Raw genomic sequence first — 15,606 nt, 5'->3', positions numbered from 1 at the left:
CGGGATCCGGGGATGAGCGGCTCCTCCCGGCGGGTGGGACCCGCGCAGCCGCGGCCCTCGGGCTGTTCCCAGAGCGGGATTCCTTCGGGAGCTAAATCAAAGGAATGCTGCTGGAATGGGAGTGGGATCCCAGCTGGAGGTGGGATCTGTGGCAGATCAGTCCTTATCCCGAAGGTTATTTATGTCACTCTCCGAGTTTCCAGGGAATTACCTCACCTGGGAATATTCCATACTAAGGATAATCAGGAAAAGGGTCACCTGTGTCCTGCCCCCGTTACATGAGCGCACATTTAAGTTGTTCAAAAACGCCCCTGGAAGGAGTGAGCCCTGTACGGGGAAAACTGGGATATTCCTGCCGGATCCCTCCCCTGCGCGCCCGGGCCGAGGGAATCCCATAACCGGAACCCGCCGAACCACAACTCCCGGCGTGCCCCGCGGCCGGCGCGTGGCGTGACGCCATCGCCCCGCGCCCGCTGTCTCCATGGCGACGCCGGCGCATCCCGGCGTCGCTCCCATGGGAACGTCCCGCATGGCGTCCCGGGAACCGCGGGAACTGGGGAGGAAAGACCTCGCGCTTCCCCCGGCTCCGCTGTCCACAGTCCCTCCCTGTGAGGGAATGCCGGCTCTGCAGTGCCGGGAACACCCTGTGATGCTCCCTCGGGAAAGGAAATCCCGGCTCCCGTGTCCCAGGAATTCCAGGTGAGTGACCTGGTTTCAGGGCTGGGCGAAATTAAAGCCGGGAGCGTTTCCCAAGCCAGGAACTGCCATCCCCATCCAAGCTCCCTGGGAAAACTGGAAACAGTTCCACACTGGATCCAAATTAACCCCAGGGGGTTTTTCCCTTTTCCAGGCAGGAAAACATGGAGCCTTTTTCTCTCTGTGAACTCGGGCTCCCAACAGAAAACAAAGCTGTCCAGGGAATTCTCTGCCCCATGGCTGTGGAGCTCTGCCACCTCCTCCTCGCCCTGCAACGGGAAGATGGGATTTGTCCGGCCTTTCCCACTTTGGGGGAAAAGGCAGGAAAATTAGCCAAAGCTATGGAAGAACTTGCTGCTGTGGCAAGGAGGTGAGGTGGATGGGAGTCTCCCAGATGGATTTGGGGGCTGGGAAGAGGTGGAAAAGGTGGCAGGGAGCCTGCATCCTCCTGGAGAGGTGGTATTGGGAGTGGGGAATAGTGCTGAGCCCAGTCCTTCCATTCCAGGCTGTCCGAGGATTCTGACCAGGAAGGGAGCACGGAGATGTGTCCTGTGGGTGAATCCCTGCTCCAGGCTGGGAGGGACATGGTGCTGGCAGCATTCCAGCTCCAGGAGCATCCGGACAGCCCTCGGCACCGAGAGCACCTGGCAGCGGCCGCCAGGAGGACTCTGATGGAGACAGCAAAGGTGAGGGGACACCGGGAGGGGACACCAGCAGGGGGAAGGTCCAGCAGATCCATGGAGCAAACCACACCTCCTCCGCCCCCCAGGGATGGAACGGGAATGGGAATTCCTGACCTGAGAGTCTTTTCTGCCTGGTTTCCTGTTTAGATCCTTCAGCTGGAAGAGGCTGCAGGGATGAGGAGGATCAGTGGCGCTGCCAGCTGGCTCCTGGAATGCCTGAGCGTGCTGCGGGATGCCCGGGACACTCCAGGGCTGCTGGCTGCATTCCAGGCCTTTTCTGAGGCCATGCTCCTGCTGAGCCGCCTAACGGCCAAGCACCTCCAGGAACTCGGAGACTGTCCTGGAGGGAAGAGCTTGGCCCAGACCCTGCAGCTGCTCCACAAGTGCGTCTCGCTCATCCACACAGCCCTGACACATTCCAGGGATAGCCAAGCTGACCTCTCCCAAGATTCTGTTTTCCAGCTGATGGAGAGGACCATCAGGGAGCTCCTCTCCCTGCTCACGGAGCCCCAGGACAGGAGTGGGATCTTCTCCCAGCAGGTGAGCAGGCTCCAGGCTCTCCTCTCCCACCCTGACCCCCTGCGCCTCTCCGAGGGCAGGTTCAGCTCCCACTTGGAAGCGGTCATTCTCCATGGAATGCTGCTGGCAGAGTCATCCAGGCTGGATCTGCAGCTGGAGCTTGTGGAACGTTGCTGGGCCCTGCTGCAGCTGAGGAGGAGCATCTGCAGCCACATGAGCCGGAGGGAGGGCCAGGGAGATCACGGATTGGAGCAGGAATGTCACCGCTTGAGGGAGGAGCTGGAAAACCTGGACCGGGCAGCGCTCAGGGCCACGCTGTGCCAAATCCTGGATGGATTCTTCGAGGAGAAGGAACCCCTGAGGCAGCTGGTTGAAGGTGCCCTTAGCCTTGCCCATTCAGGATGTTGTCCAGCAGGACCAGGAGGAATTTTAAGGGAGCTCCAGCCCCTCATTGCTGCCTTCTTCGCTCAGGCCCAGCGGATACTCCAAGCAGCCGATCTGCTCCTGGCCAGGTGTGCCAAGGCCCAAACTGCCAGGGAAATCCGGGAGGGCGTGGAGCACCTGCGGAGCCTCCTGGCCAGCCTCCCTTCCCTGCTCATGGAAACAAATGGGAATACCATGGAGCAGCTCCAGGCCCTGAGCTGTGCCTGGGCCAGAGCCACCAACAGCCTCCTGTGCTGCTTTGAGGAGACCATTGGCATGAGGGAATTCTTCGAGTTATCCATCCTGGAGCTGGCCAAGCAAAAGGAATGGTGTGAAGCAGCACTGGAACACTGGGATCATGAGGGATTCTCCCGGCACGCTGCTCACCTCATGGGCTGGGCGCGCTGGGTGGTGGGAGCCGCCACCCGGCACGTGGACAGGACCACGGATCCCATCTTCAGGAATGGTTTGCTGGTGTGGGTGGAGCAATTGGCCAAATCCATCCTGGAGCTGGGAGCAGTCACGGCCCTCATTCCAGGAAGGTTTTCCTGCCTCCAAAGCCGAGATGCTTTTTCCCAGGCAGCGAGCTCCCTGATGGACTCTGCTCTCCGTGTCCAAGCCGGGCTGGATGGGTCCAACCACCCGGAGATCCTCAGCCCGCTCCGGGAGCAAGTGAGGAGCACCAAGGTGGAAAAGGAGCTGGAGCTCAGCCCATCCCACACCAGGACACAAACCAGTACGGATCAGGCAGTGTTCCAAGGAGATATCCAAAGTCATCCGTCTTCACCACCAGCTAACCTCCACCTGGATCCATGGAAAGGGGATACACACCCTGTCATCGCAGCTCTCCTGGGAGCATCCCAGGCCGGTGACATGGACACTGTCCATGCTGCTTGCTCCGTCCTGCTGGAGCTCTCTGATGGCTATGTGGAAGCAGCACGGGAAGCGCTGCCTGTGGCTGTACCCCCCCAGCTCCAGGTGCTGGAACAGCACTGGGATATCAAGGCACTTGCCCCAAGGGTCATCAGCCTGGCCACGGAAACAGCCCCCGGGCAGCTCCCTGCTCCAGGCAGGCTTCTCCAAATGGCACTCAGGCTCTCGGGAAGGATCCAGGAGACTCGGGAGTGCCTGGCAGCTGTGGCAGGCTCTTGGAATGGTCTAGCCCAGCAAGTGCTTGGATTTATCCTGTCAGGTGACTTTCCAAGAGGGAAGCAGGCTTTGGATGAGACCCTGCTGGGTTTAGTGGGAGCAGTGCAGGTGGCAGGAGACATTGCAAGCACAGCCTGCAGTAGGGAAAATCCCAATCCCTCTCATGTCCAGGAGAGCTTTCTGCAGCTCCAAGCCAAGTTTTCCCGTGCTCAGCTGAACACCAAAGGGTTCCTGGAGAGGGCACTGTCCTTCAGGGAATCCTGTGGGATGGAAAAGGCCATCCTGGAGCTGCACGGTGTCCGGTGGGCCATTGGCATGTGTGTCCTGCTGGATGCCATGGATCAGTTCGTGGGCAGGGATGTCCTGTTCCTGAGGGAGCTGAGCAGAGCTGTGAGGAACAAGGTTGGCCCACGGAGCCTCTTGGCTGCTGTGGCTGAGAATTCCCTCAGGTTGCAGGAGGCTGCCCGGCTGTCCTACTTATCCTGCCCTGGAGACCACAGTGCCAGAGAAATCCTGGTGCTCCGGGAGGAGATCCAGGTGCTCATGGAAGCACTGCTGGATGTGTCCAACACCCTCCTGCTCTCCCCACTGCCTACTGCCAGCCTGGCCATCCGCTTCGAGCTCCTGCAGAGGGACGTGGCCCTCAGGGCCAAGGCGTTGTTGCTCCACATGGAAAGGGTCAACAAGGAACAGCTGCAGCTCATCCAAGACGTGGTTGGAGCAGCTCTGTCCAACCTCACCCAAGAGGAGAGGGAGAGGAACAAAGAAGGATTTGAGGAGAAGGCAAATCAGCTCATGGCTGATGTCCAGAGGGTCAGAAACACCCTCCAGGGTGCTCTGGAGGCCGGTGCTCAACTTGCATCGCAGCCTGACCTGCTATCCATGGCTGACCACCTCCTGCTCCTCACAGCTGACATGGTGGGAAGTGCCCAGCGGCACTTCCAGAGCCACCAGGACACTGGGGATCCCTGCCAGGACTCTGGGGATCCCCACCTGGAAGGCATGGTGTGGTACTGGTCAGCCAAGGCACACTACCTTGTCACACAGCTCTGGGTTATCCATGGAACCAACAGGGACATCCTGCAGTGCCTCACAGAATGCCTGCAGCGGGAACGCTCCCCAGGATCACCCAGCAGCACAGCTGGACTCTCCCCAGCCCCAGAGCCCACAGAGGCAGCAGGAATTCATCCATGCAGGAGCAGAGGAGCGAGTGGAGCCGTGCGGGAAGTGCGTGAACTGGTACGGGAGCTCTTTTCCCTGGCAGGGTGTTGGGCAGGGCTGTCCGTCATTCCTGGTGCTCCCAGCATGGAGCAGGAATGTGAGGGTTGCTGGCAGGGCCTCTGGAGGTCAGCAGGCTGACCCTGGGCCACTCAGGCAGCTCAGGTTGCTGGCAGCCCTGGATTCCTAGATATCTGATCAGCCAGGCTCTCGTACATCCATCCCAATCCACCATTTCAGAGGCACAGGCGCTGTAGCACTCTCTCTCACCTCCACACATTCCCTCTGGGAATACCAACAACTCTATTCCCTGGGTGTCAGGAGCTGGGAAAGGCTTTGGCACAGACCCAGGTCCCTCAGCAAAGTGCTTTAGAGCTCTCATTGTGCTGGGAATTAATTGCAAACTGTCAGCTTGCAGGACACCCCACTCCATTTGGAGATGGCTCCAAAGGGCTTTGGATTTAAGGGAGCAGGGCTGGTGGGAAGGTGGAGTGCACTCAGAAGGGGGTGGGCAGCTCTCCCACCAACTCTACTCACCAAAATCTCCTTCAGAAACATCCAGGTGGAGGAGAGCACTCGGCATGGTTGCGTCCACACATTCCAGGTTTGGAATCTGCTCCATTACTGCCTCGACAGCACCAGGATGGCCCTTCCAGCATCTCCCCTGCAAAGCAGGAGAGAGGAAACTGTGACAAGTGGCAAGGTGGCCCCAGCAAGGTGTCCCAGGTGACCCAGGACATGGCCACGAGGAGGCTCCACATGGCTCAGTTCCTGCGGAGGAAGGGCCCCATTGCGGTAGGAAGCGTTTCATCCCTCTAGTTTTCCCTTAGGATCATGGCAACTCCATCCCAAATCCTTGTGTCACCCAGCTCTTGGGAGAGTGGCACCAGCTCTATTTATGCAAAATACTCCAAATTCCTTCCTCCTGGTTGGATGTGAGCTTGGCATCCTGTCCTTTCCTCAGGATGTATCTGAGCCTCCTGGACCTTCACTGTCCTGCAGGAAAAGCTTTCTTTTCTTTCTCTCCCCAATCCCATTGATTTTTTTATCCCATTCCAGAGCAAGGAGCAGTTTGTTGCCTGTGCCAGGCAAATGGTTTCCGATGGGCAGGTGGTTGTTAAGTTTGGGAACATCCTTGCCAAGCACTGCCTGGACCAGAGATGCTCCATGGAGCTGCTCCGTGCCACTGAGCACACCCAATCCATCAGCAGCCAGCTCGGCATCGTGGCCAGGTGAGCTGCCAGCAGCTGGGATCACCTCTCCCAAGGTCATCCAAGAGGGATCCCTTCTCCATGGAATGTGGGTGGTGGTCCCCAGAGGTCCTAGGGGAGATGGGTATTGTCCAAGAGTTGAGGAACAATTTGGAGGTCTCCCTTTCCTCTATGGGTTTCCCTGGGAACAAGCTGGGTTTGGAATAACAACAGTGTCAGGATGTGTAATGTCCTTCCAATAAAATCCTTTGGAATGTTTTTGAAGGGTGAAAGCGGTGACTGGGGAGAGCAGGGCCTCCTCTGAGCTGCTGCTCAGCAACGTGCAGAACCTCATTCAAGCAGTCCAGCATGTCCTGAGAGCAGCCGAGGCGGCGTGTGTCAAAGTGAGTCCATCATGGAATCAATCCTGGAATTATCTGGGTGGGAAGGGTTGCTCCAAGCCCCATCCAACCTGGCTTTGAGAAGTTCCAGGGATGGGACAGCCACAGCTTCTCTGTGCCAGGGCAATTCCATGCTGTGGGAGTTTATCATCTAGGTCTTTCTATGGGAGCTGGGATCTGGCTGCCATGGGACTCCAGCTGGAGCAGATATTCCTCCTGGAATACTTTCATTTTGTGCTTGTCTTTTGTCCAAAGCCCACCCTGCATCATCCCAGACATTGACTGTCCTCGAAGTCACCTTTACCTGATCCATTCCCCACTTAATTTTTGGATCATAGAGCACCTTTATTTGGAATTAGTCCAAGCTATCCTCTTTATTCCCAAGAGTTTCCCATGCAGCTGCCATCTACAGCCACCTTATCTGACTGTAAAGTCCATGGGAGCAGATTTTTCCTAAAAACAACTGGAAAACAAGTGCAAACACCACCAGCCTCTCCCTGCAGCAGCATTTCCATCTGAATCCCATCCTCCTCTAAAATCCTACTGCTTCTCCTGGGATCAGCACCTCTTTTTGAAGGAAACACAGATTTTTCAGAATCCCATTTGCTGAACAATCAGCCCCAAGGGTGACAAAGCTCCTCCTGTGCTTAATTAAACTTAGCACTTCCTCTATTTGCCCATTTTTTACTTTGCTGATGCTGAATTAATTAATTCATTAATTTTGACTATCTAGATCCCAAAGTCCTTTATGACCTGGAAATTTTCCTTTGGAAATTTCCCTGCTTATCAACAAACTGCCCTCCTTTCCTCTCCCTGTAAGAAGCTTTTGAAGCATTCTGAAGCATTTTGAAGCATTAAGAGATAGTGATGCCATGTGAATCATGCACACATTGGCACATCCAGACTTTTCCATAATTTAGGATGCACAGGGATATATTAAACTAATTCCTTCATCCAACAGGGTTTGGGACAACCCCCAGCAGACCCTGAAGAAGAAGAAGTTGCTGCTTTCTGCCAGCAGTGGAGGAAAAACCTGACACAGCACAGAGCCAAGGAAGCTTTAAGTTCCGACCGGGATGAATTAGGGCTTCGGAAAACTCAAGGGGCAAAGGCTGAGCCCACCCTGATGTCTCTGATGCAAGAGCAACCCCCTCAGAGCAGGAATATCCCAAAGCATCCCAATCCTAGGAAAGGACATACAGTTATGGACAGACATCTGTAAATCCAGAGGGGCTCCTTGTCCCAGTGGCGTTGGAAGCAGAGGAGGAATACTTTGCAGTGTGCAGGATTCATGCTGGAGTTTTTCATTGTGGCAGGAAAACCTTGGAACAGGCTCCGTGGGGAGGCCAGGAATGTTCTGGTGAGTGCTTTACCCCCAGGTGGTGAGATGGGATGGATGGGGCTCTGGAGAATCCTGAGCCAGTGGGAGGTGTCAGAGGTATACCTTCCCAAGGCAAGGGTGGAATGGGATGAGTTTAAGGTTCCTTCCCACCCAAAATATTCCAGGATTCTGTGATCCAGAGGTGCTCAGGCTCTGTGCCATCTTTCAGCCTTTCCTCCTTCACATATCCAGGGATACAGCAGTGGTGAGTATATTGTCTCACCTGCTGCCCCTGAGCCTGCAGATTTCTTCCCAAAATCCCACTCAGCCCCAAGATTCTCTCCTATCCAGAGTAAACATTCAATTCCCAAGATCACCTACCTCACAGCTTTCAGAGTATCCCAGACTGGTGACACTGCTGCTCCTGTATCCTGGCTCTCCACATCCATCCTTCCAGCCTCAGCATCACAAGTTGTCTGATGGAAACACTGCTCCATGCTGGAATCCTGCAGGAGAGGTGGAAAGGAGCCTCCCCTGTGGAATACACAATCCAACACCACAGCAGATCACAACTTGGCTCCATGGTGGCACAGCCCATTCCAGCCCACCTTGGTGTCCCACCTGCATCCCAACCACCTTCCCCAGACCAGGAATTCCATTACATGCATGGCAGCAAGGAGTCTCCTCCGTATTCCGAGAAAAAGCAGCAGCAGGCACACTGGAGACTCTGGGAAGCTATCTGCCATGGATAAAGCAGAAGGAAGGAGGAAGGCAGGAAGGAAATACACATGGAGACAACAGGCTGTGAGGACTTGCAGGCCTTTGTATCCATGTCCTATTTCCACACTGTTTTTCCCTGCTGGCTTGGTTTTTCGAGGAAAACCTTGACCAGCCACACTAGTGAGTAGATGAAGAAATAAATACTAATAAAGGGCTGATGAGTTACTCCAAAATAACAACCCAGTTCCATGTCTATTCTCTACGTTTGCTACACAAAAAAAAAAAAAATCATAAAATTAATGGAATTCCTGCTCTGGCAAATCAGGAGGACAAACTGAAACCACAAATGCCTTCAGAGATGCCTCCTCTGCTGTGCAGGAATCACAGGCTTCCCTTGGCTCATCCATGCAAGGCAAACCCTCAGAATTTGGGATAAACACTCTGCTGTCCCAGTGGAAACACCACTTGGCCAACAAACAAGAGGAAAAGGTCCATGACCATCACTTGGCCAAGGGAAAAACAAGAGGAAAAGGTCCACCAAGGAAGAGACTGAGACTTAAAGGAGAGAAACCTTCCAAAGGGGTGGGAAGCAGATGATTGATTGAGCAGCTGGCACATTTTTACTGGAAAAGCAGCTGGCTAGGAATGACTGCATTTCCTCTGGAGAAAAAGCAGCCCCAAAGGCAGGACAGGAGGTCTGGAGGACAGTTGTGCTCTCCCATGCAAAACCTGGGGAATTCGTGACATGCAGGATGTTCCATGATGGAAAATGGCAACTCTCTCCATGAGACCTAAGGATCAGGTACAAGGTTATGTTAAAACCCCACAAACCATCCCAAAAAGCCCAGCTTTAGTCCCCCTCCTCCCAGCTGCCACCGTATGCACACGGAGTCGTCACCAGGAATTAACTGTACCCTTTTTAATTGTTTTGTTAAAAATGTCGTCGAGACACCATGAATACAAGTACTGCAGTTACAGCCATACAAAAAAAGCAATACAAATTAAGCAGCTGAATACAAAAATACGTTGAAATACATGAACACCACAATGGAACTCGGAGCACTAAATCCCAATCGTGTAGGCGTGGAAAAAAATTAAATAAAAACCTTTTTTTTTTCCGTATTAGACAATGTAGTTTTCTCCACTTCGAACAGTTACTTTTGCTAGTTATGTACTTCACAATTTCTTCTATGTACAGCATAGAATAAAATACTTTTAAAAGATATGACATTTTTCATCCTCAATATGTGATATAGTCTCTTTTACACTAATATTGACTGCAGGAATAAAAACTGTCCGTGTCTTACATCAACTCATTGGAAAAGGAGGAGCGACGCTTTCCTTTGAATTAATTTCCGTGAGGTTATCCATCAGTTCAGGGGTTTGGCAGTCCTGGAACGGCATCTCTCCTGGGAATTCATGTACATAATATTGCTTGGATCTATACAAATGTGGCAATCGGATCTAAGTGGTGGTTGGGAAAGAGGCAGCTCACACATATACAGCTCTGGGAATTTTCCATGACTTATTTACAATGAAAGTGCTTTTCTCAGCTCTAACATGATCCGGGGGGATTGGTTTCCTTTCTACAGGTCAATTATTAGTCTCCCTGAAATTGGAAAGAAAAAGGATTCTCTAGAAAATACCACAGCTTTGCAAACACTCGAGCGTACTGGAGAACTGCGTGTGGTTCGGAGATTAGCAGCTGAAAAGTGGTGGGAATTATAATTTAAAAATAAATAAAGCCAAAAGAGGTAACCCAGGTACAAAACAGCAGAGAACTGCAATACCCACAACGGTAAAAAGACTCCAAAGCCATCTGCTAACAAAAAGGGGAAGCAGTTGGATCGAAAGTCTTGAAAACATCTTTTAAGGATTTATCATCCGACTCCCCGTTGGGATCGCTCTCCGGGGCCTGCGTTACCTGTCCGGGCTGCCTCACCTGCCTGGGGTCACTGTACTGTGGCCGGATTAACCCCGACAGAGCCTGGATTGGGAGATTATGGACGGCAGGGGCAGCGCTGGAGTGTTTAGCCTGAGATTTACTGGTGCTGTTTGCCTTGTCTGAAGCAGCTTCTGCTGATCCTTCCGTGGGTTTTTCCGTGTTGGAGGCAGCCTTCTGCTGCGACGCATCTTCCGCAAGACTCGGCTCATTTTTACTGGAATTTTTCAAAATGCTTTTTTTCTGGTTCTCTCCATTCTCTCCCGAACTGGCTGGAGCCGTGTCCGAGGATGAGCTGTGATCCCTGGGATCATACAAACTGATCCCGCTCAGGATGGAGCCGGGACTTCCCAGCCTAACGCCACTGGATGATAATTTGGGCGCATAGGGAGGCAGAGCATCGGGGTCGGATTTCGGAGTCGTGGCTTCCGAGGGCTGGGATGAGCTGGCAGCAGCTCTGGCGAGCCGGGGGTCAAACTTGGGAGGGTGGGAATCCTTCCCGACTCCGTGGTGAGCGTCTGCACTCGACAGTCTGTGGAGTCTGGGATCAACGTTCTTTTGCAAGCGAGGATCCCCCAGTTTGCTGGAGCTACTGGCATGGGAATCTGTGGGTGGATCCAAGTAGCCACCCCGGCCCACAAGGCTGTTTTTGGCCTTGGCAGCGAGCCGGGGATCAGCTGGCATCGCACTGGGGTGTGGATCGTTCTTCAAATTCCGCAGTTTATTCAGTCTCTGGTCAGCAATGAGTGGAGGGAGAGGTAAATTGATGGAAGAGACGGGGTCGGGTTTAGGCAGAGGGATTGGGAGCAAGTCCTCGGGGGCCCACACAATGTGTTTGGCAAAGTTGGGTTTCATCAGGGTCACATCCATCTTAATGTGGCTGAACTGCCGCAGCTGGGAGCGGGGATCCCGTAACGTGACGCCCGGCAGAGGTTCCAAGGGAATGAGGAAAGCTCGTTCCCTCAGCTCCCTCTCCGAGTCCTCCTCGTCATCATCCAGCCCTTTCTGCTTGACCTTCACTCCGGCGTGGGCGTGGTGCAAATCCAGCTTGGCCCCAGCCAGGGAGGGGCCGGGATGGCCGCCCTCGCTGACCTTGTGCATCCGTGGATCGCGGGCCAGCCGGGGATCCAGGGATGCCGACTCCGAAGGCTTCCTGGGATTGGGCCTTGGAGAGGCCCGGAGTCTCGGGTCAGCAGCCTGAGGCCCCACACCTTTGTCTTTTGCCAGCCTGGGATCCGTTGGCATCCCAAGCATGTGCTGCTCCGTGGAATGTTGTTGCCGATTCCTAAAGTTTTCACTTTGTTTCTTTAAGGTTTTGAGGATTGATTTAACACTGCTTCCCTCTTCTTCCTCACTACTGGAATACCAGTTGACATTGTCATCTAAAAATCAAAGAAATGCCACAAAATTTAGATTATTCCAGCAAATAATTCTTGGAGAATCCAACACTCCCTAATGGGAGTAAAGTCAAACTGAAAAAATCTGATATTAAATCATTCCCTGTGTCATAAAAACCACAACCTCAAATGACCAAAATCCATGTAATTAAAGAAATGCCATAACACAAAAACCTGGAGGTAGTGGAGATAGAATGCAACACAGCCCGGGAGCATCTCCATATCCATCAATATTAATTTGGGAAAGTAACCTGCTTTCAAACAATCCCTATCGGTACTAGTAAAAAAACCGTTTCTAAAATCTGAGTCTTGACAGGAGAAGGAAAAGTAAAATGGCCCCTTGTAGTGGTCTTTAATCCAAGTAAATTACAAATTTGCTGCCTTACTTAATCCAAATCCCAAAGTTTGTAGGAGAGGTTGAGATTCAGGAAGGGAAGAAATTACAGTATTTTATTTCAAAGGGTATCAGAGAAGCAAAAATGCTGCTCTAGAAGAAAGAGATCAAGAGGTGCACCTGAAGAAAGAGGACAGAGGATGCACTTCCAGTCCTGGCAGCGAGAAACACCCCCTCTGGTCCAACAAGGGATTTTCCAAAGTAATTATCAACCAAAGGACCTTTTAAAAGTGCAATTAGATCCAAAGATTACTCACTGGAGCTAGGATGGACTGAACCTACACTAAGATCCTAGAACAAGCTGGGAAGAAGAGCTGAAAATACTGAGCTGCTGCTGCTTCCAATAACTATTCCCAATAACTGCGAAGAGTGACATGATGTGAGTCAACGTCAACCAATTTGTTGACCACGGCCATTAAGTATGATGAGAATTCCAACCAAACCCTGCTCACCTTCATCTTTGCTCATGGCCCTCTGGCCCTGGCTGCTGGCAGAGTCTCCATCCCGCTGGTGCTTCTGGCTGAGCCTCACATACAGGGCCTTCTGCATGGCCGGCAGGAAATCGGGCACGTTGATGCCCTGGTTGTGGCCCATGTGGCCACCCATGCAGTCCGACTCGCTCCCGCCTGGATGGGACTCCGGAGCCATGAGGTGAGCCTGGTGATCCGTAAATTCTCCGTGCCATGCTCCATCTGCAGGACAAAACTCCAGTTAGCAGTTCTCCTAGAGAAATGTTGACAGCTAGCTAAAACATGGAATCATGGAATGAACTGGGTTGGAAAGGAGCTTAAAGGACATCCAGTGCCATGCCATGGCAGGGACACCTTCCCCTATCCCAGGCTGTTCCAAGCCACATCCAACCCGGCCTGGTGCACTTCCAGGGATGGGGCAGCCACAGCTTCTCTGGGAAAACTCTGCCAGGGCCTCCCCACCCTCACAAGAAAGGATTTCTTCCCAATATCCCATTTCACCCTAAAGCATAACATGACTTAACACCACAACTGAACAGCACCAGCTGAGAAAGCCAGAACACTGAAGAGATTCCAGGAAGTTTCTATCCAAAATTCATCCAGCAGATGTCCTTACCTCCAGAATTATTGGCTGGCTGGAAGTTGTGTACAGCTTGGTGGGAATAATAGTTGTCGTAGAAGTCAGCCGGGTTCTGCATGGGCTCGTACTCGCCAGGCATCTGCTGGTACTGTGGCCCCGGGGGGCAGTGGTTGTCCCTTGGCATGTTCACCATGTGTCCCTGCACTCCAGGGGAATTGTAGGATCCTCCCATCCCCGGTGGGGTGAGGGGTGGCCCACCCTGCTGCCCCTGCATGGGCATTCCAGTCTGGTTCTGCGGGCCCATGTACCCTGGAGGAACGCCCTGCATGGGGGGGCTCTGCGGCATTCCCGGCCCTTGGGGGCCTCCGCAGGGATGGTGCCCAGGAGAACCGGGGTGCATCGGGGGCCCGTTGTGTCCTTGGGACATGCCAGGACCTGGCCCTGGACTCGAGCCTGGATTGTACATGTGCTGGGAATGTGGGTCGTTGCCCTGGAACGGCGGCCGCGGGGGTGACGCGCTGTTGTAGAAGGTTGGTGGCCTGGAAGCAGAAGAAAATCAAGGAATCAAATTCTGGACCTACAACCACCAACAGTTGTTTCTCTTTGCTCCCTCCCACTCTTACTTGATCTGACATTGGATAAAATTCCCAAAGGAGCAGTATTTTCCAACTACACCCATTCCACACTCCTTAACTTGGCCAAAACCACATTTTTCCCAATATTTGCTCATCTCCATCAGTTTTGCCCAAGAAAAAGCCAACTACAAAAAGACTGGAGCAGGGAACAAACTGCTCCACCTGCAGATGGAGATGCAAACCAAGCCTCAACTTCTGGAAGGTCAGGCCTAAGTTCCTTTCTATGGAAAGCATACTGGTATCAACTATCTGGCAGATCCTCAACTTAGCCCCAGAATCCTGACAGGAACAATGATAAATATCCAGGAGAGTTCTCCCCAGCATTCCAACACCTACTTCTTCCCAATTTTGTGTGCCAAATCCACAGTGGGCTTCACAACGATTTCAAAAAGAGATGGGATTTTCTTATAATCTCCTGAAGGATCTTGGTAATTTTCCATGTCAGACTCGGAGAAGGGATATTGCTCCGGAGGGGTTGGCAGGAGACCGACCCCCGGCGGGGGTTTGGGAAGAGGAACAATGCCCCGCTTCCGGAGTTCCTCCAGCTCCTTCTCATCTTCATTTTGGGGTTCCTCCTCATTATTCAAAACCTAGAACAAAGCCATGTGGCAATCATTTAATCAGTTTTCCAGTATTCCAGTTCAATTTAGTCTTGTGCCTTTTATTGAAATATTATTTCCATATTTAAATGAACAATTTTCCTGTTATTTTCTACAATAGTGCTAGATATTGACATCCAACTCAAAGGAATTCTAAACCCATTTTTGAGAGTTGTTTTTCAGGACACCAAATCCCAGCCAAGAAAATACTTTTCTATTTCAGGAAGAACAATTTCCCACAAGTCCACTTCCTTCAAATAGGAGTGGAAGGAGTTATTCCAAGATTCCTCAAGTTTTTAGTGTTAGATTCACACCCCTTTTCTTTTAAGGCCTGGTGGGCAGTGACTGGAGAGGGAATACCCCAATAAACCAGAGCTCAGGGTTTCCCAGAGCATGTGGAAAAGGCTCCTCCATCCCTTCCCCCCTCTGAGTGCAGCAATCCCAATATTCCCAGTATCTGGATCGCTCACCTTATCCAACAGCTCCTTGGTTTCTGCAGTCAGGGGCGCGTGAGAGAATTTGCATTTATCTCCTTGATAACACTTTGCTCCTGTGTGGTAGAACTTGCAGGGGAATTCATGTGAGGAAGGAGTTAAGGATTCCTAACAGTTTGGGAAGGTTATAAAATCCAGCTGGCAGCTATCCCTCAATTCTTCAGCAGGAATTCATTGTTATGGTAGAAATTTTGGAAGCTAACAACCAACTTACCTCTTATTTCCATTTAAAATTCTCCTAAAAATGCCATTTCTGTGGCCTTCAGATTGAATTTTCCAATTGTGATTAAAAAAGGGAAAGGTCTCAATTCCAGAGGAAAGCACCAAAATAATGACAAAGAGGAACAGATTAGGGGTTTGGTGTGGGTAAATGTATCTAAAATTCTAGGAATTTTATTTTCGAAAATGTTACAAATCAGGAATTTCCTATTTAGTTTTTCCTCTGAAGTATTTGAGAAAAAAATCTTGTAATTAATCTACATAATAGATGGTAGAAATCATTTATATAAAAATAAATGGAAATAAAATAATAGAAATTAACATTTCAGGTGAATTTAGAAGTACTTTTAAAGGATATTGTGCAAATAAATGCAGTTCTCTCCTTTGGTGCAGTAACCCTGGATGTAAAACTTACAGATTTCCTTTTTCTTTTCAATCTCTGCATCATGATCAAATTTACATTGTTCTCCCTATTAAAAAATTGGAAAAAAAAACAAGGAGAAACCATTATCCATCTGAAAAACTAAGTATAGTAAAAAGAACATCCTCCTCAGCT

General features: G+C 51.6%; 2 protein-coding genes across 5 annotated transcripts in view; one reads left to right on the top strand and one right to left on the bottom strand.

The window, feature by feature from the left end:
• Window positions 1-14: 14 nt before the first annotated feature.
• Window positions 15-9,342, top strand: LOC132324470 (uncharacterized). Its single transcript, XM_059840603.1, has 8 exons — window positions 15-699; window positions 851-1,066; window positions 1,202-1,382; window positions 1,527-4,709; window positions 5,241-5,483; window positions 5,748-5,920; window positions 6,165-6,282; window positions 7,241-9,342. Exons 1-8 carry the CDS (start codon window positions 482-484, stop codon window positions 7,499-7,501), a joined length of 4,593 nt encoding a protein of 1,530 aa, XP_059696586.1. The 5' UTR covers window positions 15-481; the 3' UTR covers window positions 7,502-9,342.
• The window catches only part of ZC3H6 (zinc finger CCCH-type containing 6), a 13,392-nt gene continuing 7,010 nt past the window's right edge, over window positions 9,225-15,606 (bottom strand). For all 4 annotated transcript variants that reach the window (XM_059840608.1, XM_059840604.1, XM_059840605.1 and 1 more), the window contains 6 exons: window positions 15,409-15,520; window positions 14,808-14,917; window positions 14,075-14,328; window positions 13,140-13,642; window positions 12,506-12,745; window positions 9,225-11,644 (listed from right to left, as the gene is read on the bottom strand). In XM_059840608.1, the coding sequence (XP_059696591.1) occupies window positions 10,143-11,644; window positions 12,506-12,745; window positions 13,140-13,642; window positions 14,075-14,328; window positions 14,808-14,917; window positions 15,409-15,520 (2,721 nt within the window). In that variant the 3' untranslated portion in view covers window positions 9,225-10,142. The remainder of the gene's footprint in view (window positions 11,645-12,505; window positions 12,746-13,139; window positions 13,643-14,074; window positions 14,329-14,807; window positions 14,918-15,408; window positions 15,521-15,606) is intronic.

Source organism: Haemorhous mexicanus, chromosome 3 (assembly GCF_027477595.1).
Source record: "Haemorhous mexicanus isolate bHaeMex1 chromosome 3, bHaeMex1.pri, whole genome shotgun sequence".
NCBI lineage: Eukaryota > Metazoa > Chordata > Aves > Passeriformes > Fringillidae > Haemorhous > Haemorhous mexicanus.
The sequence above is the reverse complement of the archived record's forward strand: the minus strand, read 5'-3'. Positions and strand labels throughout refer to the sequence as shown.